This window comes from Pinus tabuliformis, chromosome 2_2 (assembly GCF_031772625.1).
Source record: "Pinus tabuliformis cultivar Carrire ecotype Pingquan chromosome 2_2, CPIR1, whole genome shotgun sequence".
In the NCBI taxonomy this organism is placed as follows: Eukaryota; Viridiplantae; Streptophyta; class Pinopsida; order Pinales; family Pinaceae; genus Pinus; species Pinus tabuliformis.
The window spans coordinates 112928097-112954903 of record NC_142300.1 but is presented as its reverse complement, the minus strand read 5'-3'; the positions used below and the strand labels follow the sequence as shown (position 1 = coordinate 112954903).

General features: G+C 38.1%; 1 protein-coding gene across 1 annotated transcript in view; it reads left to right on the top strand.

Moving 5' to 3' along the window:
- Window positions 1-26807, top strand: part of LOC149191618 (K(+) efflux antiporter 5-like) — a 379177-nt gene that overhangs the window by 36082 nt on the left and 316288 nt on the right. The window contains exon 2 of the mRNA XM_089406719.1: window positions 1519-1562. Within this exon, the coding sequence (XP_089262845.1) occupies window positions 1519-1562 (44 nt within the window). The remainder of the gene's footprint in view (window positions 1-1518; window positions 1563-26807) is intronic.

Here is a 26807-nt window from a genome sequence, read left to right as displayed (position 1 = left end):
GGCACAGTTCTCAAGGAGTATATTCATCTCCATGGTAGCGCACTAACCTAGGTATTCTCACATGCAAGCTAGGGACCATAATCTAGGGCATAATTAAGGTTATAGGGTTAGGGTTTCTTACCTAACCTAGAGTGAACTGATATAGGGTTTGTGATTGTAAACCCTAGCAGTGTTTCCTATTCTATGTAAAGCAGATACAGAGTGCATCACTGAGATGGTTGGTGATGATATGCTTTTGAACTATAGATACAGGGAGCATCACTGAGATGGTTGGTGATGCCATGCTTTTGAACTATAGTATTAGGGGTTAACTGTTTTCCAGATTTAATAAAAGAGTGTGGCAGATCTTTATGGCATCAACAGTGCAAGATAAACTTCAAGATTTCTTGATGTGTACGACTGTCCCCTCTGAAGAGGGAAAAAAGGAGCAAAGAATTGCAGTTTAACATTGGCCGTGGTAATGTTATCTTGACCTTCCCCTTCAAATAAATTCTGCAATTTAGACATTGGCATTCACTGCAATTTAGGAGACATTCATACATATATGTGTGTATCAGAGTGGATTCTGCAGTCAAAGGTCAAACTATAGCAATTTTCCTCCCCTCACAAATACAAGAAAAGGAAACAGAATATTGTGCCTCCCGCCTTACTAATTAGCAGTCTAGTGCAACATATTTTGGGTAGCAATGGTCCATTTTGTTGGGCAGTTAGATATCGTGCAGTCCTAAGAGACTAACTGCAGCTGACTCTGCTTCAGTAAATGATCTCTAGCAGCTTATCAACATATCAACCAAGTATCAAGACCTTGTAATGGTAAGTACGAATCATATTCAAGATAGAAAAAATATATGAATTAATGTCACTTCTCTTGCTTCAGTCCAGATGACTGACCCACAGATACGGTAGCAGTAGCATGAATCACAGTTTAGCAAAGTGGCTTCCTCCCATTCTTTATGTATCAGTGGCTAGAAATGGTGCAACAACTTTTTGTTAAGGTGTGTAGCAGTTGCCTTTGTAGCTTGGTGATAATGTTTTGATTCTTAGGGAGGTCAAAAGAGCTAGAGTAAGGTTATTTTTGAAGTGTTTCTTTCATTTTGATTTCTGGGCTCATCTCGTAAGTTATTTTATTTCAGTAAATTCAGGTTTCTATTAATGGAAGTAATTTGCTTTTCAAAATAATTGTACCATATGACCACCATGACTATTACAATATTAATTCTTTTCAGTTCTCTCTCTCTCTCTCTCTCTCTCTCTATATATATATATATATATAAAAAATCTCACAATATTGAAAGGGCCATTTCATAAAACTTGTATCCATTTAGGAAACGAAAACCATTTTCAAGTTTTATGTTGCAAATGTAGTTTGTGATTAATATAGGATCTTTGGACTCAGTTGTCTCATGTTTATATCTTGCTGCTTATGGTTATTATTTTGGCTGTCTCTTTTTCCATATTATGTTCTCTGAATCTCAATAATTTGCTCGTTTTGTTAATTGTTGATTTTTCATGTTGCAGGATCTGACAGTAGCAGCTTTAATAACAGTGTGGCTGATCAACAGGTTGATCCTGCTTTCCTGTGTGTTTTATGGTTTTTATTTTAATGCTTTATTGAGAATATACACATGGAAGCATTATTCTTAGCTTCAAAAAGTACTCAGTTCTTTGATCTGAATCAATGCTTAGCTTCAAAAAGTACACAGCTCTTTGATTCAAACAATCACATAATTGATATCTCATATCCATTTCTTATTATATCCATATTGTAAATTGTTTCAGGCTTCAACATCGGGCCCCAGAGGTTCTCTTGAACTTGTGTAATCCCTTTATTTTCATTAGGGTGGTGTTAGCACAAAACTCTGCACTGTAAGAGTTGTAGGAACTTCGAAGATTGGCCGTGAGAAATTAGTGTAACATGTAGGAGAATTTGCCTAAATTGTCACCAACAAATCTCCTTTCCCTTTGGGCTGGTGCTTGCTAACCTTGCTTGGGGGGGGGGGGGGGGGCGCAGGGTAGTCCCTAAGTGTTTATCTGCTGATATCATTGTGTAAATGTGCAAATAAAATTGATATAACAGCACACAAAGTGTACTTTGACACGTGATCAAGTAGACATATGTGAGATCAGAAATATTTGAAATAAATTGGCAGGAATTCTTTGCGTGCAATAGCCTAAATTGTTAGTTTTTGTAGTATCATTCAGGTGTTCTAATCTCAACTTTGGTTAGAGAAGCTAAGAAACACTAGATCTCCAAAACCCAGAAAAGGTTTCTGGAGAAAACACCTAGAGATGGCTCAATTAAGGTAATTGATCAATAATTGAATATTTTCTAAGTCTAACTTAGGAAAAGTGATTAATTAACAACAATTAATTGAGAGAGGTGAAAATTCTCTTGAAACTCATATGGATGGAGTTTGAGACGATCTTAGCTGTTGATGGAGATCTAAACATGGCTGTTGGTTCACCAACGAGAGATTATAAGAGCAACTTGATGGACAGATGAAGAATACACTTGTGAGGTCGAGTTCCTTGGCAGATCGAGTAGAGATCGAGCAAGGGAGAGAAGTTCGAGCCAAAAGGGACGCAAAGACAATGAGGGAGCAACAAAAGTAAATTCCAGAGGAATTTCCAGTTTCAGAGAATCAACTGAGAGAGACCAAGATATTCCATAGGAGGCCTGTGCAGGCAGCTTTAGAGGCAATGTGATTTAGCTCAAGAGGAGGTAGATTCAGGGGTTGGAGGCCAAGATAATTTTCTAGAGGGTTGGAGAATCACTTCTAGAGGCAGTAGAAGGCAAAATGACTTGATCAGAGGCAAATCCAGGCTATGCGTGTGAGTGTCTGCGCAAGGGTTCTTTGAGGACCAGTGTTCTGAAGTAGGTTATGCTGGGATTGCTTGTGGAGAGAGAAAATTCTCTCTAATATTTTGCCAGTATTTCTCAGGATTGGATTGCCAGCTTGGCATCCAAATTGTACTTAGAAATTTTACTGTTGCATAATAATAAAAACCTCCTCTGCTACATCGGTTTTCCCACATTGGGTTTTTCAGGGACAATTGTTCAAAAATAACGGTGTCAATTTTATTGTCTGTGCTACCATTTTCTCAGTTTCTAGTTTATTTCCACAATATTTTTTTTTATTTGTGAACAATTGCAATGTGATTTATTCATTGTTTGCTGTGGCAAATAAATTGCATAATTAATCAGTTAGAAGAATAAATTTCCAGTTGTTGCAATTTAAGGAAATTTTACATGAATATGGTGAAGAAATAGGGAGGTGATCTAAGTGATAAGCATGATCATAATAAAGGCCTAAAAACTTCTAAAATACCATGCAAAGAAATAACAATGCACTAACAAGTTTGAAGAACCAGAAAGAAAACATAGTAAAATCTTATTCTGCATTAGCCAAAGGTTGGTTGTAACATAGAGATAGAATATGGAAGTGATTCAATGATAATCCTGGCGCAAAGTAATAAAAACTAGAGTATAATAGAGGAAAGAGATGAAGAGAGAATGCTGCTGCTGCTAGAAGAAAATTCCAACCCCTCCACAAGAGTGACTTCCTCGTTTTATCAAATATTGAGGTTAAATTACCCTTGCAATAGTCTTCTTAGACAATGCACATTGATTAGGGAAGTGAGGTCAACTATCCATGCTCTTGGCCTCAAGTGGAGATACCTGTTGTTAAATTACCAATGAACTTTGGTGAACTTGCCATGTGATCTAGTCTAAGTGGAAATACTCCTTGTTTGAGGAAAGTGAAGTCTTATTCCTTCACTATTATAGAAACCAAGAACATAAAGAAACCAAGAAAACTCAAAAAGAGTTCTTTGTATTTAGTGAATAGTGAGAAAGCAAATGCCTTCTTGTATAGGTTACAATGTAGTCAAGTTAATCCACTTTATGAATGCGGGATAGACCAAAATACATACTGAGGTGAAATAAACTATAAGACGTACAAATAACAAAATAAACTGAAGTCCAATTGACTTTATTAATGTCTCAGTGTCTAATGACCATTATTAAACTAATATTTACTTTTATACCCTCCCTTAGTGGTCAATCTACCAGGTACACCAAACTTGTCTTGGAATTGTACATACTTTTTAGGACTTGAAGGCTTGGTGAGAATGTCTGCATTTTGATCCTTTGTGAGACAATACTGCATCTTGATAAATCCATCTTGTACAAGCTGTTTGATGAAGTGGTGATGTACATCAAAATGTTTGGTATGCTTGTGGAAGACTGGATGTTTGGAACGTTTAATCACTCGTTTATTGTCACTTAGTAGGGACGTTGGCTGTATTTATTGCATCTGAATATCTGAATGCATCCTGTTGTGTCAAACTACCTCACATGCTCCTTTCACTGCTCGATGTTTTACTTCTGTTGATGAAAGGGCTCCTACACGCTACTTCCGATTTGTTCATGAGACTACGCTTGTGCCAACAGTAAAGACATATCTAGAAGTAGATTTTCTATCATTGACATAACCCACCCAGTATGAATCTATATAGCCACTTAGCTGAGGGTCCCTTCTTTTGCTATACATAATGCCAAGGGCAAATGTTCCTTTCGCATATCAACACTCGCTTTGTTGTAGTCTAGTGCTCTACTTTTTCCACTATCATGAATTTGGAAATGAAGTTCATAGCAAAATCCAGATCATGTCTAGTGGTTGTAAGATATGTCAGGCTGCCCACTAGTGGCCTATATATCGACTCGCTAACTGCCTTAGAGTTAGTCTTGCCCTTTCCCCATAGTAGTAGACAAGATTTTGGAATTTGTCACTCTGAATCCATCAAGCAAACTCCTAACATATTTTGTTTGGGGGACAATGACCTGGATTGGATCATTATTTTGTTTGTCATCCATCTTGAAGCTTTTAGAGTAGAAAAAGTGGAAGAATCAACTCACAGGACCATTTTTACCAATGGGACCCAGTTTGGCAAATTGGGGTCTAGAACCTTTTGGGAGCAGTTTGAGGCATCAAATGAGGTTTTTTTGGGTAAGACTTTGCCGTGTAAGTGCCACACTTTTTTGTGCTATTCTACACAGAAAAACCTTTCCAATGACACAATGAATCACCTCAATTGGAGTCCTTATGCAAAAGTTATGCCGCTCAGAATTTGACCTTCCTATTTTGACCACCATAATTCGAGAGAATGTCACGTAAACCCCCATTATTCATGAAAAAGGAGTTGGTCACGTGATCGTGATGAAGTAGAACAAAATTACGCTCAAGAACAGGTACCCCTTGCCCAAGGTAGTTGATTTGTTAGATCAGTTGCAACAAGTCAAATACTTCACCAAACTAGACTTAAATTCAGGATATCACCAGGTTTGTGTAAGATAAGAAGATACATGGAAGACCACCTTGAAAACCAGGAAATGTTTTTATGAGTGGTTAGTCATGTCGTTTGACCTATGCAATGCACCAACTACGTTTATGAGGTTAATGAATGATATACTGCGCCCTTTCATAGATTCATTTGTTATTGTCTATTTGGATGATGTATCGGTATACAATGCTACCTAGGAGGAGCACATCTCACATTTGATGCAGTTGCTAGAGATATTAAAGAGGCACTAGCTACTATCAAATCTCAAGAAATGTGAGTTTGCACATCATTCTTTGGTGTCTCTGGGGTATGTGATAGTTGCAAGAGAACTAAAGTTAGATCTTGTGAAGATGGAGGCCATCATAAAGTGGCCATTGACTACTAATTTTTTTGAGGTCAGGAGTTTCGTTAGGGCAACACAGTACTCGAGAAAATTCATCGCCTCATTTTCGGTAGTAGCAACTCCACTCCATGCCATAACAGTGAGTGGCAAGAGTTTCCACTGGGGAAAGGGTCAACAAAGGGCCTTTAAGGAGGTAAAAAAAAGATTAGTCAAGCACCAGTTCTGGCATTACCAAAGCTGCAACAACCCTTCAAATTGGAGACAAATGCGGGTGGGTATGCTATGGGAGCGATCTTGATGCAAGGATGAAGGCCTCTATGCTACCATTTTGAAGTATTTCATGGGACAATTCTCAACTACCCTACCTACAACAAGGAGCTCTATGCCCCAGTGCAAGTTGTGAAGAAGTGGAAACACTATCTGATGGGAAAGGAGATACTAATCCTCACAGATCACCAACCACTACTGTACCTGTAGGGATAGAGTAAGCTGCAACAGACTAGACATTACAAGTGGATGGGGTTGCTACAACAATTTCATTTAGTGATCAAGTAGAAGAAGGGCAACACAAAGTGTTTAAGGGTTTAGTCCACCATGGCTACCAACATTCTATATGAAGACCGATTGGAAGGGTCCTAAAATTATCTTCAATGGAGGTTTCTGTTGAGGCCTTAGAAATCTGTGGCAACAACAAGGGAGATAAACACCCAGTCCGGACCTTAGAGCAACTCCTTTTCCGTTTAAGATAGTGGCTTTGGCTGGATATGATGGGACCACTTTCCCAATGTTTTGGGTTTATATGATTTGTGGGATTTTCCTGATGATTTGCAAAAGAATAACTAGAGATTAACACAGCTTTATTCTAAGATGCAAAACTTTGAATTAAATCTATTTTAATCTAACCTGGGGTATTGCTGGTTTTATGCAATATAAAAAGATGTCTATGTAATCTATGATGATATAGATCAATCGCAGATTATATAGAGTTAATATATTGTAAGATGATTCCTTTGAGAAAATAGTTAATCAAAAGAATTGTGAAAAACATATTGCATATTCTAATGATCATATATAAAACAGGACATTCTCTATTTTGATATTGTACAATAGTGCAACTGATACTTCAAACGGAGATGATAGATTTCATACATAATTCATGAAAGATAAACTTATCACTAATACTAGAACAAAGATTTAGCAAACATGATAATAGTACCAGATGTGTACCGTTTTGCTCATTTGACTAGTGACAATAGGCCATAATCAATCTTCTACCAATAAGTATCCCAAAGAATACAATAGTGCATCAACAATGATCAACAAAAAGATATTTGATTGAAAAGACCATGTTCCATGATTCCATCAAGGCATCTACAAACTTACGATAGCGCATTCTTTGTAAATGTTCTTAATAAAATTCTGGACCCTTCTCTAAATGCATGAGAAGGGTTTAAATACTATTCTTAATTAACTAAAAATAACTTATACAAAATATCTATGAGGAGGTTTCAAACAACCTTCCTCGTTCCTAGTATCCAACTTTCCAAAAATAAAACTGCTCAAAAATGACTCAGGTCTTCATTGATTAATCACCGCTGCCAGCTTTGCCTCTCAGCTCACAAATATCGGACATTGGCCTGACTTGTGGTGGCATCCTGAATTGTGTTCTCAACTGCCCTGCAAATATAACATCATGTAAAGGTGGTAGTATTTGTACTGAATCCAAGGAGCAATTTATTGTCATGATCTGACTATGTGGTTTGACCAAAAGTTGCCATAGTGCTTCCCAGTCGATTTTTGACAGCCCCTCAATTGTTTCCTTTTGTAGCTGACTCTTATTCTTCCAATTCTCGTCTAATGCTTTAAGATCAGGAAGTGTTTTTGGATCACTCTCCTTTATGAGGTTGGAGGTGTGCAACATGTGATTTATTGTTTTAACAATGCTTTTTGAAATACCCGATGCTCTGGCTATTGCTAGTTCGGCCTGTTTCACCTGTGAGTCCCAATCAGTGAATAGAATATCCTTATGTCTTTCATTGATCTTTGGGAGACTTGACCTTTTCCCTTCATTTGAATCCTGCCATTCAATATAATCAGAGATCTTAGAATTGAGTTCATTGAACTCAATTCTTTGATCAATAATGATGTTTGTTAATTGTTCACTAGTATTTAGAGGTGGAATGATATTTGATATATGTTGGAGGAAGAGTTGCTTTTGCTTTGTCAGTAAAGTATTCAGTGTCAAAGCTTCATTAATGAATTCCTCTGCAGTAGGAATATCCTTATACTTTGCTAGGTCACTGTTTAGCTCCTGGATTTGTTTGTTTTTACCAGATAAGTCATTTTCATGACTTATTTCAGTGCTTCCATATCATGTTGTAGCTTATGCAGTTGCTCCTCTGCTTGGCAGTTCATGTTGGCTCTTTCTTCATCTAACTGTCGCAATAATAATGTGATCTCGTTATCCTTTTCTTTAATGAAAACTGAGACTTCGATTGCTTTGTCGATTGTTGCTGTAGCATAGGCTCTGGCAAATTTAGATAGCCGAGTCAAACGTTCAGTTGGATTTATTTGTGTGTCCTTCCATAGGACATCCATAAATTCATGTTCTGAAGGAGTTTTGGTTCTCCTCCTCTTTCTCTGTCTTTTTACAATAGCTTTATGAAGAGGGCTGTAAAAGACGTCTAGAGGAGGGATATTTGTTACATTCAAGACAATTTTAGTAGTTGGATTTGCAGGGATTACCTCTGTTTCTTGGAAACTCGTTTTTGGACCTTCAGTGGTCACTACTACTATTTGCCCTGGTGGGATTTGAAATCCTGCAGTTTCTTGTGTTGATGATACCTTAGGAGTACCCTGTAGTTTGTCATTAAATGCATCCGAGAGCTTTTCTAATTCATCTGTTTCTGCTTCCTGCTCTCGTGATGTGCCTGGCTTATTCTGCTTCTGAGACTTAGTTTCAATTACATGATCAGTAATCCAAAATTCTTGCGGGAGGTATTCTAACCTCTGTCCTCTAAACTCCTGGAATCTTCTGAATTTCTCTGGGTCGAACTTTGTCTTGGCTGCATTTAGAATCTGCTCAAAATCCTCGGCAGATTCCAGTAAATCTTCAAACTCATCAACTGTATGAGTTACAAGTCTGATCTTAACTGAAAGGGTGAATTTGTTTGCTATTTGCTGTGGATCAAAAGGCCTTGCCGGTAGAATGGGGAGCTTTAATAACTGCATATTCTGATACTCTTTATATGCATGACCATAATTAAGAAGGGTAAATGACCCACACTGAAGGGGAAAATTTGGCCATAGGGATTTCTTCATTTCCCTCAATGTTTTTGTGAGGCCATTTCCTACTGTTTGGTATGCTACTTCTCTTGCCAATAATTTATCTGATACATACATAGGGAGGACATGTGGGAAAGCTTGGCTACCAAATATCCTGATATAAGAGAAGGACTCTTCAAGAAAATACCTTTCGATTGCTTGGAGGTCTGTGATAGCTTCTTTTGTGAATCTTGGACATCTTTTGTTGAAAACTAACTGATGTAAGGGAAGAACAACTCCCTGGCATAATTGGTGAAAATGTGGAATATAATCTTGTTCCCACATTTGCTTATAACTTAGGAAGATAGGAGTAGGATCATTGGTAGTCCATTTCCAACCCATGGTTGGAAAATGAGTGCAGAAACAAATGGCATCGAAGATATATGCAGACATGAAGAATTGGGGAACTGCTCTAGAGGAGGCAGCCCTGGTTTGGTGATATTCAGTAATTGCTTTGGCCAAATTCTCAGACAGAATGGTTGCCCAATTCATAATGTGAGAATTAACACAAGCCTCAATTAACGGAACCCAATTGATTGAGAATTTAGAATTATCAGGGAGGCCATACAATCTACATAGCATAGAGGCTGCAAAATTATAAGGATTGGCCAAAGAAGCAATGGGGTACATACCCGCTTTATCTTGTTTGAATTTATTGTCTCTTCTCCTCCATTCCTGTATCATTTGAAACGGGTCTTCGTTTTCCTTTACAAACTTTGCAACAAACTATTTGTCATAGATGTCCTGGGCATCGTGTAGCTTGTACATGTGTTGTAAATCTTCGGCTCTGAAAGAACCTAAGACTATATTTTTAGCTGCCTTGATAATTCTATCTTCAACTTCTGTATTCTCTACTACCCATCTTATCATATCTGTGTATGGCAAGAGCCTAGCCCTTGCTGCTATTTGGTGAAGGAAAGAGTACGCAGCATCTCTGAACTGCACTCCTGACGGTTCTGTGCTGTCAGCTATTGGTCAAACATCTGTTACTTCAGGGTTTTCATTCTTGAGTGTAGTATAGATAGTCTGCCATGTAGTGGCACCTCCATCTGCAGCGCATATTGTATTTGTAAAGATGGATGACATCTTTATGTTTTCAGTTTTTGCGATAGACTGCTTGGTATGCTTCTGCATCACCTTTCGAATGGACATCATTTAAGCGGAGTTCCTATTAAAACCAACAACAATTAATTGTTGCGTAAAATAAAAGATTTGATGAAACCACTGCACTTTGAAAGGAAAGATCCGGGAGCGAGTTCAGTGTTCATCAACCATAACGAACACCATGATTACATGCATAGGGATGATAACCATATTAAATCATTCTGACCTAACTCGTCTCCAGCTTAAAAACATAATTAAACATTTGTCAAATCCGTCATGTTGGATATTTAAGCTATAACGCGAATGAAACTTTGTTTGATGGATCTTGCGATTTGCGATATCGCAAGATTGCAGTATCGGGGTTTTGATAGGTAATATTTAAGCTGCTGACATAATATCCTCCGATGTGCAATATGCGATCGGGATGTCGCATACAAAGTTCAATTGCAAGTCGCATATCGGTATCTTTTGAATGTGCTTAACTTTGCTACTAAGGAATCATGTGATTTGCGATGAGGACTTTAATATGTTTTAAGTTAGGTTAACAAGAGCTTTTTGAAAAGTGACAATTTTCTAAAAGTTGGCATTTTATTCACAAAGAGGGGAAAATTCAATTTAAAAGGGTCCCTATTTGTATTATACATAAAAATGGGGGGGGGTTGTTGCATAGCACAACAGGTTCATATCACAACCATTCTCAAGGAAAATAAACTTTGGAACTTCGTCAATACCACAATGGTTCCACCAGTTTTAGATCTAATAGCCCTAGATTTGCATGAGGTAAAAGAGGCAAGGGCGCAAAGGATAATTCTGGATGGAGTCAAAGATCACCTTATTCCACATTCGTCCAAGAAGAAGACAACGAAAGAAATGTGGGATGCTCTCACGAAGCTAGACTAGAACGACTATATGAGTTGAAAGATGGTACTGAGGGACCAACTACACAACAAGAGGATGTCCAAGGGTGAGGGTGTAACTTCCTTTTTGACTAGGATCACTCAGCTACAGGATGAGATGACGACTATAGGAGAAATTAAACTTGAACGTGAATTGGTGCGTATAGCCTTGATTGGCTTTACGAAATAGTGGGATGTGTTTGTCAAATGCGTTTTTGTCTAAGAGCACCTTCCCACTTGGGAATGAATGTGGGATGATTTCATTCAGGGAGAGATCAAAGAAGGGCCTCAACGAGGTAACTTGAAAAAGTAAATTTGAGGAAGAAGAAGATAATCTTTCCTTAGCTAGTAAGGGTAAGATGAAGGCAAAGAAAGGGCCATAGAGTGGGTTGACTTCTCAGGGAGAAACGAGAAAGGACCTCAATAAGATAAGGTGTTTTGCTTGTCATCAATTGTTGAAGAATCTAGGGATATTCATGATATAGTGATTCTTCCCAAACTTGTTGATAACAGTTTGTGTTGTCTTCTTCAATTAGCTTTGTTTTATTAGTGTGTTCTTCAATTCTTCAAACAGTTATCAACATGGATGATCAACAATAAAAACAAGTACACAAGATGTTGGCTCCAAGCCAGGGCAAAACCTCTCCTCTTGAGAGTAAAACCCTTGAATCTCTTCTTATAGATATTTAGATGAATACCAAGACCCTTGACAAAATAAACACAAGGTTACCTCCAAGATAAGTGTCACTATTCTCTGCACTGCTTGGTCTTTGATTCACTGTCTTGACTTCACTGTTCTCCTTCTCCTTATGTCTTCACTGTCTGGTCACTGTCTTCGACACCTTCTCTTCTTGACTTGCCACAGTCCTTTGATTCCTTGTTGATTACACCAGAGATAAGTTATGCCACCAAATAGCGTTATGTTGAGCACTTGTTGCTGTGGTTGCATATGCGCAGTCCTTTTATAAGTACTGAAGTATATACATTACAGTGAGTGATATATCGCACTTCTGAAGGATGTCTCGAGGATACCTTTCAGGCTTATATATCCGAGCATGATTGAGAGGCTTTGAGATATCCTTACAGGCTTTCGGAAAGCATACTGAGCTTCACATATAGATATACCGAGACCTTGAGATAAATATCGAGACTCTGAGATAAACACCAAGACTCTGCCTTCGAGATATGTCTGAGCTTCTGAGATATATGCCGAGACTCTGTCCTTCGAGATATGTTTGAGCTTCTGAGATATATGCCAAGACTCTATCCTTCGAGATATGTCCACTGTATATTCGATGACTGTAATATGAGATCCGAAGACTTTGAGAGATATGCCGAGACAGTCTTTCCAAGAGATATTTGAGCTTCACTTATAAACCTCGAGAGATATATCGAGCTTCTTGAGAGATATCCGAATTTCACTTACCGAGAGATATCACTGTGTATTCGTTCCCTTTTTGATGACTATAATATATATCTTATTCCAAAGATCTATGTACATTGACTCTACGTTACCCTTATATATATAGGTCAACGATGATACATCAAGCCGACAGGAGAGCCTTTGAATCTAAGCCGACATGTCAAGGAGACTTACTGCAGTTCGTAGAGCGGATTTGCAAGATGATAGTGACACTTATCTTGGAGTGTATCCTTTGACCTTTGACCTTATGACTTTCATAATATTTATGATGAAACATAAAAATCCTAAAGACATCAAGAAGAAGTCTTTGACCTATGGTAAACACATCTTGCTCATGAAACCCATGATGCAAGGAATAACAATTTTCTTCATAATATTATCATTACAAGTCATAATGAAAACCGAACCTAGTTACTTTTCCTTCAACACTCCCTCTTAACTAGGGAGGTATTCATTAAATGGTACATGTCTATTCAACACTAAAGAGATCTCATAAAAAGAGTCGGACTAGTAATCCATCTGTATAACATCATTATAACCAACATTGTCACATAGCAAGGCCTTGACTAACAACTCTATCTCTCAATAGATCAGAGCACAATGTTGGCGAGACCAATGACTTATAGACACCTTAGTCATTGTCTCTCAAGGTACATACCCACCCAGGTGTTCACTGAGTATGACCTTCTAGGACTATTCTTGTCTTGGGTTCCCAACCCTCAAAGAATATTGTTCCTCTTGCCTACTCTTGTCTTGGATGCCCTACACATCGTCAAAGGGTATCAGATGCTAGATGATTACCCAATCCTCCTATTCTTTCTTCCCAAGTGAAGACAAGAATGTTGTGTCTATCTCTTCCTCTTAATTGAGGAAGACATGCCCAAGTTTCCTCTGACAAGGAACTTGTCCAAGCTCCTTTGTAGTTGGGAACTTGTTATAACTCCCTCTTAGCTAGGGACTTGTCCATTCATCAACAACTTCTTCTTCGTGGGTCCTTTAGTTGCTTGATCTCCTTGTGATGTCATGAAGTCTTTGTTTGAACTTCTTCTAGGTAGGGCACCGACCATCGATCACTTTCCTTCCTGGCTTGTCATGTCACTGCTCCCTTCGTGGAAAGTGGCCTTCTTGATATATGTTAGGTCCTTTTGTCATCTGGCTACTCCTTTGTCATCTGTCTATGCTTTAGAGTATTCATCACATAGATGCTTGCTTGTTCCCATACTTTGATTTGGTAGCCCTTCATAGCTTCAATATTAAATAGTGCTTTTGCTGGATGGATTCTTTATCATGACATCTTTATGTAGGTATCAACATCCTGCATTCATGTTGACACATCTCCCAAAGATATACATTGTCAAGGGTCTACATCTTTTTCCATCAGAGTCTTCATATCTTTCTGGGAGATTTTCTAGTCAAGTCTTCTTAATCTTTTGGATGTTGATTGCCTTCATCAGGGTCGCATATCTCACGATCTCTTCCTTCCTTACACATTCCATTCCCAGGTATCTTTTAGAGTTTTCTAATCAGAGTTATGTAATTGTAGTCAACCACCTCATATTTCATATGAGGACATATTATGTTGATTTCATCTGGTGTGACTTATGTCTTTCTACATCCTTTCAGAGGAGGAGATCCTTTTTCCTTCGATCATGCTTCTCAAGATAGAAGTATTGATTTACAACCATACGACATGACATTATAAAACTTAAATACATGCATACATACTTCATTTTATCTTTAGGTCATATAGGCTTCTTCCAACAACTTCCTTGATCTCATGCTGATCATGTCAACTTATTTTACAACTTCTTTACCAATATGATGTACATGCACCACTTAGACAACAAGTACAAACCTATGAAACCAGATTCTTCCAAAATAGGCCACGTGTCTGAATCCCACGAATCCAACACGATTCGATGGGATCTCAAATACTAAAATGGGACACCACGTGTCCTAACAAGACACCATTGAATCCCGGTCGTGTCCTGATTTTGGGATTCGAATCCCAAAAAAGTGAGGGTTTATGAGGTTTATGAGGGTTTATGAGATTTGTGAGGGTTTATGAGTGAGGTTTTATGAGGTTTATGAGGTTTGTGAGGGTTTATGAGTGAGGGTTTATGAGGTTTGTGAGGGTTTATGAGGGTTTGAGGTTTGGGAGGGTTTACGAGGTTTGGGAGGGTTTATGCAGATATTTGAATTTTGTATGTACTATGCATGCTATAATGTTACTAACTTACTTTGTAAACAGTAAAACTAACATTTAGATGAAAATCTATGTTTGAAATCAATGAATTTGTATCATTAATGAAAATTTGTGTAAGAAATATCTAATTTTTAATATATATATATTTTAATAAAATAATATATAACGAATCCTAAGTGTCCTGTTCCGGGGGGTCAACGTGTCTGAATCCGACACTCGAATCCACGTATCCTACGAACCCCGAATCCCCCTGTCGGGTGCTTAGGTACAAACTAATTCTGTAGAAGCATGAATTGAATATAACAGAACTTTTATCGTAGCAGAAGCATTTATAATTCTTTTTGTTTTGTTTTTATAATCAGTAAGAGATTACACTCTTAATTACTTTAGTCATCTAGACCAGGTTTGATACAAACCCTAAGTCATATTAGCAATTCAATCATGATTAGATAACTTGAGAAACCATATGATAGACTATCTACTAGAGTTTTTGGTAAACCCTAGATTTTGTCAGCATGAATTGCTTCTACTAGGGTTTGATGTAAACCCTAGATTTTCTATCTATAAATTCTCAACACATAATTTATAGATTTCAGATGAATACACATACTTGAAAATTTAATCATTACTAGGATTTAGTTACAAACCCTAGATTTCAATCATTATCCTAGAACTCTCAAACTTTGACTAGGGCTTGACTATGAAACCCTAGATCCCATAATCTTTAGAAAATTTAATAAGCGCATATTTCTAGGAGATAACCATTATGCATATACACATTATATAGTTAGGCAATACATTGACAAAGACTAAGCTAGGAAAGGAAACACGTACCTAGGGTTTCATTCCTAGGACTTTTCATAGCATGGATCTTGCTTGTAGACCTAACCAAAACTTAGGTTTTTGATTCATTGTCAAAGAAAATTAGATTTCAACCTTACTAGGTTAGAGCTTCCATGATCATAGCAAATACTCGACTATGACATCACCAATAAATCAACCAATATAGGAATTTCTTCATTGATAGCCCTAATTAGGTTTAGGGTTTCACACATCATCAATTTATGTCAATCAGTGTAGCAATTTTTATCATTAATATCCTTAAGAAGGTTTAGGGATTGACATCTTATCAATATGCCCTTAGGTTAGGGTTTCCAGAGAACCTTTCAAGGTTCTTTTCATTTAAACAATTTAGAAATGAATAGGGTGGTAGATTCATCGGATGATGAATTACCTCAAACAAGAATCTTTTATGATTCAAGAGAGCTAAACAAGATGAGTGTTAGTAGTGTAGATAGGATTTGACAAAGAGAATAACAAAACTTTATAATAGAGACATACCTGTGACTTTTGACAAACCTTTGTGATGCCTTCCTTCACACTCCTTGATCTTTTAGCAAGTCCTTCCTTAGAATAGTTAATAGTGGACTGCAATACATGCTTTCAAGCAAAACGATGGTACCAAGACTATGCCTTTATTTTTCAAGTTAGATTTCTTCTAGAATATATAGGATCAATTTAATTTATTTCATATCTAAGAATCACATGGACTATCTAAAGGTTACAAATTAAACTAGCTAATCTTAGAGATTCATACATACCTTTGACTTGGTTACTTTAATACTTACTTGGTTACTTCAGATCTTTAGAGAATCATTTCATCTAACTGTGATGACATTGAATTAGTGAGACCTTTCTTACTATGGTAGCTCCAGGTTAGGCAGAGACTGTAGCATCACCATAGGCTGAGATTGGAACATCATCATGGGCTGAGGCCGGGATCGTGACATACTGTGATATGCCTGACTGTGATAATACTGAGACCCTTCTAACCGAGACTATGATATAGTTGATCTCCTTCATGCCCTTCATGAACCATAGCTCTGATTCCATGTTGAAGAATCTAGGGCAATTCATGATTTAGTGATTCTTCCCAAACTAGTTGATAACAGTTTGTGTTGTCTTCTTCAATTAGCTTTGTTTTATTAGTGTGTTCTTCAATTCTTCAAACAGTTTTTGACATGGACGATCAACAATAAAAACAAGTACACAAGATGTTGGCTCCAAGCCAAGGCAAAACCTCTCCGCTTGAGAGTAAAACCCTTGAATCTCTTCTTATAGATATTTAGATGAATACTAAGACCCTTGACAAAATAAACACAAGGTTACCTCTGAGGTAAGTGTCACTATTCTCTGCACTGCTTGGTCTTTGATTCATTGTCTTGGCTTGACTGTTCTCCTTCTCCTTACGTCTTCACTGTTCAGTCATTGTCTTTGACACCTTCTTTTCTTGACTTGAAATAGTCCTTTGATTCCTTGTTGATTACACCAAAGATAAGTTATGCCACCAGATAGCGTTATGTTGAGCACTTGTTGTTGTGGTTGCATATGCGCAGTCCTTTTATAAGCACTGAAGTATATACATTACAGTGAGTGATATATCACACTTTTGAAGGATGTCCCGAGGATACCTTGCATGCTTATATATCCAAGCATGATTGAGAGGCTTCAAGATATCCTTACAGGGTTTCGGAAAGCATACTGAGCTTCACATATAGATATATCGAGATCTGAGATAAATATTGAGATTCTGAGATAAACACCGAGACTCTGTCCTTCGAGATATGTCCAAGCTTCTGAGATATATGCCGAGACTCTTTCCTTCGAGATATGTGCAAGCTTCTGAGATATATGCCGAGACTTTGTCCTTTGAGATATGTCCGAGCTTCTGAGATATATGCCGAGACTCTGTCCTTTGAGATATGTCCACTGTATATTCAATGACTGTAATATGAGATTTGAAGGCTTTGAGAGATATGTCGAGACAATCTTTCCGAGAGATATCTGAGCTTCACTTATAGACCTCGAGAGATATATCGAGCTTCGCGAGAGATATCCGAATTTCACTTACCAAGAGATATCACTGTGTATTCGTTCCCTTTTTGACGACTGTAATATATATCTTATCCCAAAGATATGTACATTGACTCTACGTTATCCCTATATATATATAGGTCAATGATGATACATCAAGCCAATAGGAGAGCCTTTAAATCTAAGACGACATGTCGAGGAGACTTATTGCAGTTCATAGAGCGGATTCGCAAGATGATAGTGACACTTATCTTGGAGCGTATCCTTTGACCTTTGATCTTATGACTTTCATAATATTTATGATGAAACATAAAAATCCTAAAGACATCAAGAAGAAATCTTTGACCTATGGTAAACACATCTTGCTCATGAAACCCATGATGCAAGGAATAACAATTTTCTTCATAATATTATTGTTACAAGTCATAATGAAAACCGAACCTAGTTACTTTTCCTTCAACATCAACCACGACACTTCACCAACCAATGCCCTAATAAGAAAATGGGCAAGCAGAAGGAGAAGGTTGTTGCTATAATTGAAATGTTAGAATTTGCAGCTAGATTCGAAAATGAGTTTTCACTCATTCTTGTCTCTCGAGTTCAGTAGCCACCAACGTGTGGTATATTGACAGTGGGGCTTCTTGCCACATGATAGGAGAAAAGGAGTATTTGACCAGCTTGAAGGAGAAAAAAATGGTCTTTTACATAGAACTTAGGGACGATGCCAAATACAAATTAGTTGGAGTTGGCACTGTCAAGTTTCAGAGCGAGTCTGGAAAACCCTTTTCTAGCGAAAGATGTGCTGTATGTTATGGGAATGACCAAAATCTAATTTTTGTTGCTACCATGGAAGACAAGGGTTACATAGTGACCCTTGAGGATGGTAAAGTGTATATTCAACTTAAGGGTTCCAGAACAACCAGGGTGATAGGAGTTAGAAATGGCAACATGTTCAAAACTGAGTTTGAACCAATCCAAGCATTCTTGAGTACCAAGAATTGGGTGAATTATGGCACAGGAGGATGGTTTATTTACACCATGGAGCACTCAATGTGCTCAAGGAGATTGTGATAGGATTGCCTGAGTTTAGGATCCAGTAGCATGATGTGTGCACGGGCTGCACAATGGGCAAGTATGCCAAGACCCCCTTTTCGAGCAACGATACTAGGGATAAGGGCATCTTGGACATAATACATTCAGATGTGTGTGGGCTCATGTCAACAGTGTCCTTAAGTGGATACCTTTATTATGTGACCTTTATAGATGACTTCTCTAAGAAGACTTGGATATACTTCTTGAAAATGAAGGACGAGTTTTTCTATTGGTTCAAGGAGTTCAAAGCCCTTCTAGAGAACCATACAGGGAGAAAGATCAAGATACAAGGTTTGATAATGGAGGCAGGGACACCTCGGATGCCTTCAAATGTTTTTGTTCACGTGAGCATATCAAAATGATAGTTCCATACAACCCTCAGCAAATGGGGTTGTAGAGCAGAAGAATAGGGCCATTATTGGAGCAACCAAGGCTATGTTACATGACCAAGAACTGTCTATGTTTCTATTGACAGAGGCTTACAACACCACTATTTATTTGCAGAACTAGAGTCCATATAAGGTGTTTGGCACGTTGACACTTGAGGAGGCTTTTACAGGGAAGAAGTTAGATTTGTCACATATTCGTATCTTTGGTCGTCTAGTATATTGCCATGTCCCATCAAAGAAGAGAACCAAATTGGAACCTATTGCAAAGAAGGGAATTCTTGTGGGGTACAACGAAAATTCAAAAGCCTACAAGGTATATATTTTGGCACTTAGGAAAACAATGCTATGGAGGGATGTAAGGTTTGAGGAGCTGAGGGTTCTCAAGAAGTCTTGCAATATTGATTCCTCTACAGTGGAGGTTCAGGAGCAGGTGACACCAAAGACAGAGATAGTTCAAACACCCTAAGTTATTATGTCATAGAGTGTTGTGCAAAATGAGCAGGCTGAGGAGGAAGAAAAGAGCGAGGAGCAGAACACTCCTCTCACTCAGGCTCAGACTCCCAACACGAGGAAGAGGGCCAAGTGGGCAGAGCAAGCACTGAGAGATGTGTAGGAGCACGTGGGTACAACTAGATATTCAGTTAGATATAACAAGGCATTGAAAAGATATTCGAGCTATATGGTGTTGATGAGTGAGTTGATTTAGGTTGAGCCTTCTAGTTTTCAGGAGGCATTTGAGCATCAGGTGTGGATGGATGTCATGGTGGAAGATTATTCTTCCATCATGAAGAGAAATGTTTGGGAGGTTGTGCCATGACTAGAGGACGAATTTGTGGTTGGCTCTAGATGGGTCTATATGATTAAGCATGTTGTAGATGGCAACTTGGAAATTTTAAGGCCCGGTTTGTGGCTAAGGGGTTTTCACAGAAGGAAGGAATTGACTATGATGAGACCTTCGACCCGGTAGCTAGATACTCATCCATCAACGCAATGATTCCTATTGCAACATAGATGGGTTAGAGGATTCATTAGGTGGATGTGAAGATGGTCTTCCTCAAAGGTGTGGTGAGGGAGAGGTTTACATTGAATAACCAAAGGGTTGTGAGGTGCATGGGAGGTATTCCCATGTGTACAAATTGAAGAGAGCACTGTATGGACTCAAGCACGCTGCTAGGGCGTGGCATGCCATGATTGACAACTACTTGTAGGGCATGGGATTCACTAAGAGTGAGGCATACCCAAACCTGTATTACATTCAGGTCAAGGGCGAGCCTTTCATTTTGGTGCTGTATGTGGATGACTTATTTTTCATAGGTTGTGAGATGCTTATAGTAGAATGCAAGAGGGACCCTAGCAACAAAGTTCGACATGAAGGATTTAAGGTTGATGAATCATTTTTTGTGCTTAGAGATGTGATAGAAGGATGGAGAGATCTTCCTTGGGTAGGGAAAGTATATAGTTGAGGTCATGCCACAATTCAAGATGATGGGCTATATACCCATGCCTACGCCATTGGTGACCAATCAGAAGAAGATTGATGCTTCCAAATCAGAGGCAATGGACCCTACATTATATATAAAGTTGATTGGTTCTCTCTTGTACTTGGTCTATACCAAACCAAACATCTGTTTTGTAGTCAATATACAATCAATTTATGGTGCAACCCAAGTGAGTTCACTGGGTGGCTGCAAAACATGTGTTGAGATACCTTCGAGGCATAGTTGATTATTGGGCAGGCAATACACCTGACAGAAAAGCACTTCTAAGTGCTATTTCAGTTTGGGATCAAGAGCAATTTCTTGGTTCAACAAGAAGCAAAAGTAAGTTGCACTAAGTTTTGTTGAGGCCGAATACATGGCTTCCAACTTGACAGCTTGTGAGACAATTTGGTTTCGAAAACTTCTTGTGGGTTTATTTGATCAAGAGATGGGTTCGACTTTGATTCACTATGACAATTAGAGATGTATCAAGCTCTCAGAGAATCTGTGGTTTCATGACAAGTAGAAACACATTCAGATCAAGTTCACTTCATTTGAGATCATGTGCGGAAGGGGACAATGAAGCTACATTATGTACCAATGGATGAGCAGATAGCAGATATTCTGACCAAGGCTTTGATGAAGGGAAAATTTATATTCTTCAGAAATACGCTGGGGATGCTGCAAAACACCTTCCTTGCTAAGAGGGAGTTTTGAAAATGTAGCTTGGAAGGTGATATTGCATTGCTAAAGTGCCATGACATGTAGTACATCACCAAATTTCTCTCATAGCTGAATTATTTAATATTTTATAAGTTTGAACCTTAGGCATAGAATCAATAATTTAATTTTTGATTTTATTGGCCACATTTTTATAAAGTTTGAGGCCAAAAAAAGATTATATTGTGACCATTGAATCTCAAGTGTGGAGGTGCAATCTCAACCCTCCATTACTTTGGAGATTAAGTCAGAAAATTATAAAATAGGGAAAGGGGTCTGTTGCACCCATTTTGTGAACACTCCAAGGAAGCAACATCTAGAGACTTGAAGAATTTTTTCAAAGTTTAGAATCATCAGCCAATAGTCTGTCATGTCATTGTAAACCCATTTTGCAAATTTATAATGTAAATGATGCTAGTACGATCATTTAATTATGTAACAACCTAGGTAAGCCTATGTTTTTGGCGACGAGTTTCATCCTAGGAGGTTTTTTGTCTCAATGATTATGTGTTTTAAACATGGATGATTGGAAAATTTTTTCCTTCCAGCCTCAACCCCAAATCTAGGGTGAAATTGATCAACAAGGTCTTAGGTGAGTTCTAGTGTTTTAGTCGAGTCTATTGTAAAAGTGATTTGGGATTAATTTAAGTTGTTTGGCTAAATTATTTTATTACAAATTACTTGGTCTATTGGATCATATTGTGTCGCAAAGTGGGGTAAATATTTGAGCGTCTATAATGAAAGGGTATTCCCCCTTTGAGGGTTGACTTTCTAAAATGTTTTATAAAAAATAGTTTTAGTGCATGGTCTTTCATATTTAGACACCATGGCTAAAATATTTGAGGGTGGAAAATAATTAATCTCCTCATGAGTCAATTAATTAATTTTTCTCGCAAAAATAAAATTAAATCCTAAGTCAGAAAATTGATTAATCTAGAGTCAAAATTAAAATATTAGAGAAATTAATTTCTCTAAGTGGAAAAATTCCTGGGTCTAAAGGAAGTTAATTCTTGGAGGTCCTTCACCAAGGGAATATTGGAAATTTCAAGAAAATTTGAACACATGGACCTTGGCGGTTAAGTGAAAGTCAAAATTTTGAGGAAATTAGTTCAAAATAATTAAAAATGGTTTTAATGAGATATTCGAAAATTTCTCAAAAATAAGTATTTTTGACGGTACAGATTAAAAGTCGATCAAAGATTTATCAATGGTCGAGATTATTTTGTTGGGGATCAAGCCAACTAGCTGATATTTTTTACTTGGAGGAATTTCTCTATAAAGGCTATTGAACTTTTATTGATCATGATGATCTTTGGTTAGATGTAATTTTGTAAACGCTGGTGTGAAGCCACTGTTGTGCTAGGAACGTTTGAATCTCATAATAAAAGACTTTGGGGTACAGTTCACGGTGTCTTTGTCTCGATGATCTATGGTATGTGCTGGGTATGTGCTTTCCTATATTGTGCTTCAATATCATATGAATTGTTATTTCGTTTGTAGATGATAGGAACATTCTATTAGTAAATTTTGGGCTTATCTTAGGTGATCCGATTAATTGTATGATCTAACGATTTTTCTTAAGAAATATATATAGAGTTTGTATGTTCCCTGGCCCTTGGGCTCCAAGTTCTCAGGCTATGGGCACACACTGACCTTGTTTGGACTTCAAATATTTTGTGATTTTCTTACTTCACAAAGGCTATGGTTAATATCTATCTTTCGAAATATTTAGGCATTGTCAAATTTCATAAAAAATTTTATTCTCCAAAAATTCTTTTCAAGCGTTGTATATTTTGTAAATTAATTTTTGTAAACTAATTTTTCTAGAATAATTTTTTGTAACCCTTGTTTTGCCGATGGGGTTTGGGATTTTGAAATTTTTATATATATCGAGGTTTTGGGTATTTTTGACTTCATTTGTACAGGTCAGATCCAAGTGATTCAACAAGATTTGCTGGGGTTTTTGAGCTAGATCTAGGTCCTTGAGGGTAAGATCTACTCTCTAGAATTTTCGCAGGACCAACAACAAGGAATATTGCAAAAAAATTGAAGATTTGAAGCGAATTGAATATTTTGGCGAGGGTTTTCATTTTTTTTAAGGGTTTCTAGTATCAACGTCCTCCTCAAGCCCTAGCTGCCGCCCTTTTCTTCCTCCAACCGTTGGCCGCAGGCCTGATCTGCCCCCTAAGGTTGGCCGTGACCTTTTCCCCCTTGGCTGTGGGCATTTTTAGGCCCTGTGGGCTTGGTCGCAGGCCTAAAGGCCTCATCCCCTGCCTTGATCTGCCGTCTTTCCTCTCCGCAGCCCCTCCTTTCCCTTCTGCTGCTATCCACTGGCCCTTAACCCCTAGCTGTGAGCCTTTAGGCCCCTCCTCCTGCCTGCCGTGGACTCTCTCCTTCCTTGGCAGCCTTCGTCACTTAGCCGCAAGCCTAAAGGACCATTTTTCTAAGGCCACAAGCTACGGCAGGCCTTAAGGCCTCTGCAACCCTAGCCGTGGGGCCTAACTTGGCCTTGTTGCCCTCTTTTCCTCACTGTTTGGCAATGAATTGATTTCTGGGCTAATATCTTGGTTTGTTGCAGCGAATTTTGGACCAAATCTTGTGTTTGAAGGTAGTCTAACAATGGATAAATTGTGAGCAAGAGAACTAGCTTCCTTCTAGGCCTAGAGCCTAATTGGTTTGCACTTTCTAACCCTTACCCTTCTCACTGTTTTGTTACAGTTAGTCAATCTTTTGTAACAGTGGTGAAATCTTAATGAAAGAGCTCTAAAATTTTATTGACAAGCAACCTAACTTCATTGACTAATCGTTGGAAGAATTGGATAAGGATTTCTTGGCTTGTTTCATGAAAAGTGAATGACTGTCATTAGCATCTTGAAGTTTGATATGTAGTAGTGATTGAAGCATCTTCTCATGATTTACATTTTATGTTAATTGCTCTCATCTCGATTTAGGATAAGGAGATAAATATTTTGGGACTGTTGACGCACTTACTATTAGACTAATTCTCTGTAGCTTGCCGCTGTCATAAGTTTATTTGCTGCTTACCGAATATCATCTTAACATAAGTAACCTACAGCTGTCATAAAGTTATTTGTTGCTTGTCATTACATAAAGTGATTTCATTGTTTCATGCTCCATAACAATTACTCATTGTTGAAAACATTGTTTACATAAGTTTTTTTTATAAATGATTTGACAAGTTTAGTGAAAATTGAAATATCTCATTGCTAATGCACTAACACGTTGGTTGCCTAAGTGAATCAATCTTAGAGCTTGAGTAATTGTGATTCTAATTGAATATCATTGAATGTCTCTTGAGAAAATTGAGAATCTAATTGGTATATTGGCATCTGAAATCTAAGTGTTCCTAACTTGAAGACTTGCAAATCTGATTGCATCTCTTGTTTCAATATCTCTTGAATAGTTGGCATTATCTTGGAAAAGCTCCAAATTGTCTTAAAAAAGGCATTTGAGAAGGAATCATTGGATATTTGTGAATAAGTGTTCTAGTTCTACCTCTTGGCAATAACATCTTCGTTTCATGATTAGTATCTCTTGTGGGTGATATCTTTATCTAGGGCATATTTGTGATCTATGAGCACTTGAGCAATTGTATTGTAGATATCTATTGCATCTTGTTGGCACTTCTTAAATTCACACATATTCTTCTTACTAAGATTGTCTTTCCATTCATTAGTTAAGTATTCTTGACATAAGATAATTATAATGAAGTAGTTAAAGTCACCAAGCAATCTTAATTCAAGAACACTCATAATCTTGGTTTAAGCATCTTAAGCTAGTCTTGCTTTTAATAACTTACCTCCAAGCATAAGCTTGGTTGATAGATAATAGGACCACCTTTCTCACCTAGCTTGAGGAGCCTAGCACCTCTTTAGTGATTAACACGGTGACCTTGCAGTCGTTAGAGGCATCGGGTAGTTAGTACCTAAGGGAAGGTATTATTAATCAAGCCTTTTCTTGCTTCCCCTTGGCCTCTTTGTCACAACCTACTCTAGAGACTAACTTCAAAATAGTTAAGAGGAAGGATACACCTAGAATAAACATCTAAATAAAACTAATCAAGATTCTTGCATCACACCTAAGTCTTAGGATTTGCATAGCATATAGGATAGTTAAGCATTCAAGCAGTGGTCGTTCATCCGGTTACTTGGTCTTTAATTGATATAAAGCAAGAAATTTACTCCCCTAAGCACTGGTCTCACATCTAAATCTGATCTAATCTATAAATCTTGCTAAGTGAACTGTTGATTTTTGGTAGCATTGAATGTGCTCTAGCCATGAAAATTGGTGGAGAGGCTAAGGCACATGAGATCTCGAAGACCCAACAATCGTTTGAAGAAATTCCACCCAGATGAAGAGATATTAAAATAATTATTTTTTTAATGAGACCCTAAGTCTAAACTTAGGAAAATTAAAATATTAATGTGTATTAATATAATATGGGTGAGAAAGTTCTAAATAATGAGGATCAAGCTAGTTCTAATCTTAGACGTTGATTAGGGACTTAATCTCGACCGTTGAATGGTCAACAGGAAAAGTATAAGAGGAGGCTTGAGGGTCAGTTGGAGATACACCAAGAAACTTGAGAGATCAGTCAGTGTGATTTTCTGAGGTAGGCTTTGTTGAGGAAATCGAACAAGTGATCAGTTGTAGTGTGGCAGCTCGGTAGGAGGCCAAGGAATACATATCAGAGAGGTAGCAAAGTGCCAGAAGAGACATCGCAGAGCCTAGGAAGGCTGACGTAGAGGCAGCAAGGGTTGACGTAGAAGCTGAGGAGGCCAACACAGAGGACGCAGGAGGACCAAGACGCTGATGCAGAGGACTTTAGACGCTGTGCTGAGATGATTCAGTGGGACAGACTGAGAGATGATTGGTTGATGCAAAGCCAGAGAGGGTGACGCAGTCCCAAAGGGGGTGACACAGTTCTAGAGAGTGCGGGGAGCAGCTTTCGCTGTCCAGCACAAGGAATTGCCGGAGTCACTGTGGGATTGTTCATCTAGTTGTTGATCAGCCGCAATATCTGTCTGCAGATAGAGGTATTGCTGCCAAGGAAATTCTCTGAAGGGTGAACCATTTTTGGCACCCTAGTTGTATTCATAAATCTGCTTAATAATAAAACCCTCTATATGTTACTCCAGTTTTCGCGCTCTGGGTTTTTCTGGGGACGATTGTCCAAAAATAACGGTGCCCCTTGTGTTGTCTCAGTGTATTTCAGTTGCTGATTTGTATATTTGTGAAGGCCACAATTGTGTTTGTTTCGATGTTTATATGATTAAATAACTCTTTAATGTAAAAATCAAGTAGGAGATAATAAACTAGATATTGCAATAGGGGTTTCTGATGTGTTAGATTCATAAATTTTCACATGTCATTAGAGAGAGATTGCAGATCAAGGAGGACTGAAGACACCAGTGGGAGAAATATGAGGATTTGCAGCAGTGAAGCAGTTGTCCCGAGTGACAACGCTGTTCCAGAGCTGAAGAAGCAAGAGGAGGAGTGACAGAGTCCTAAGAGGGTGACGTAGAGGCTCACGCAGAGCCTGCCTTAGCATTCCGAGCCAGGAGAAGGCCAACACAGAGGCAGAAGGGGGGGCA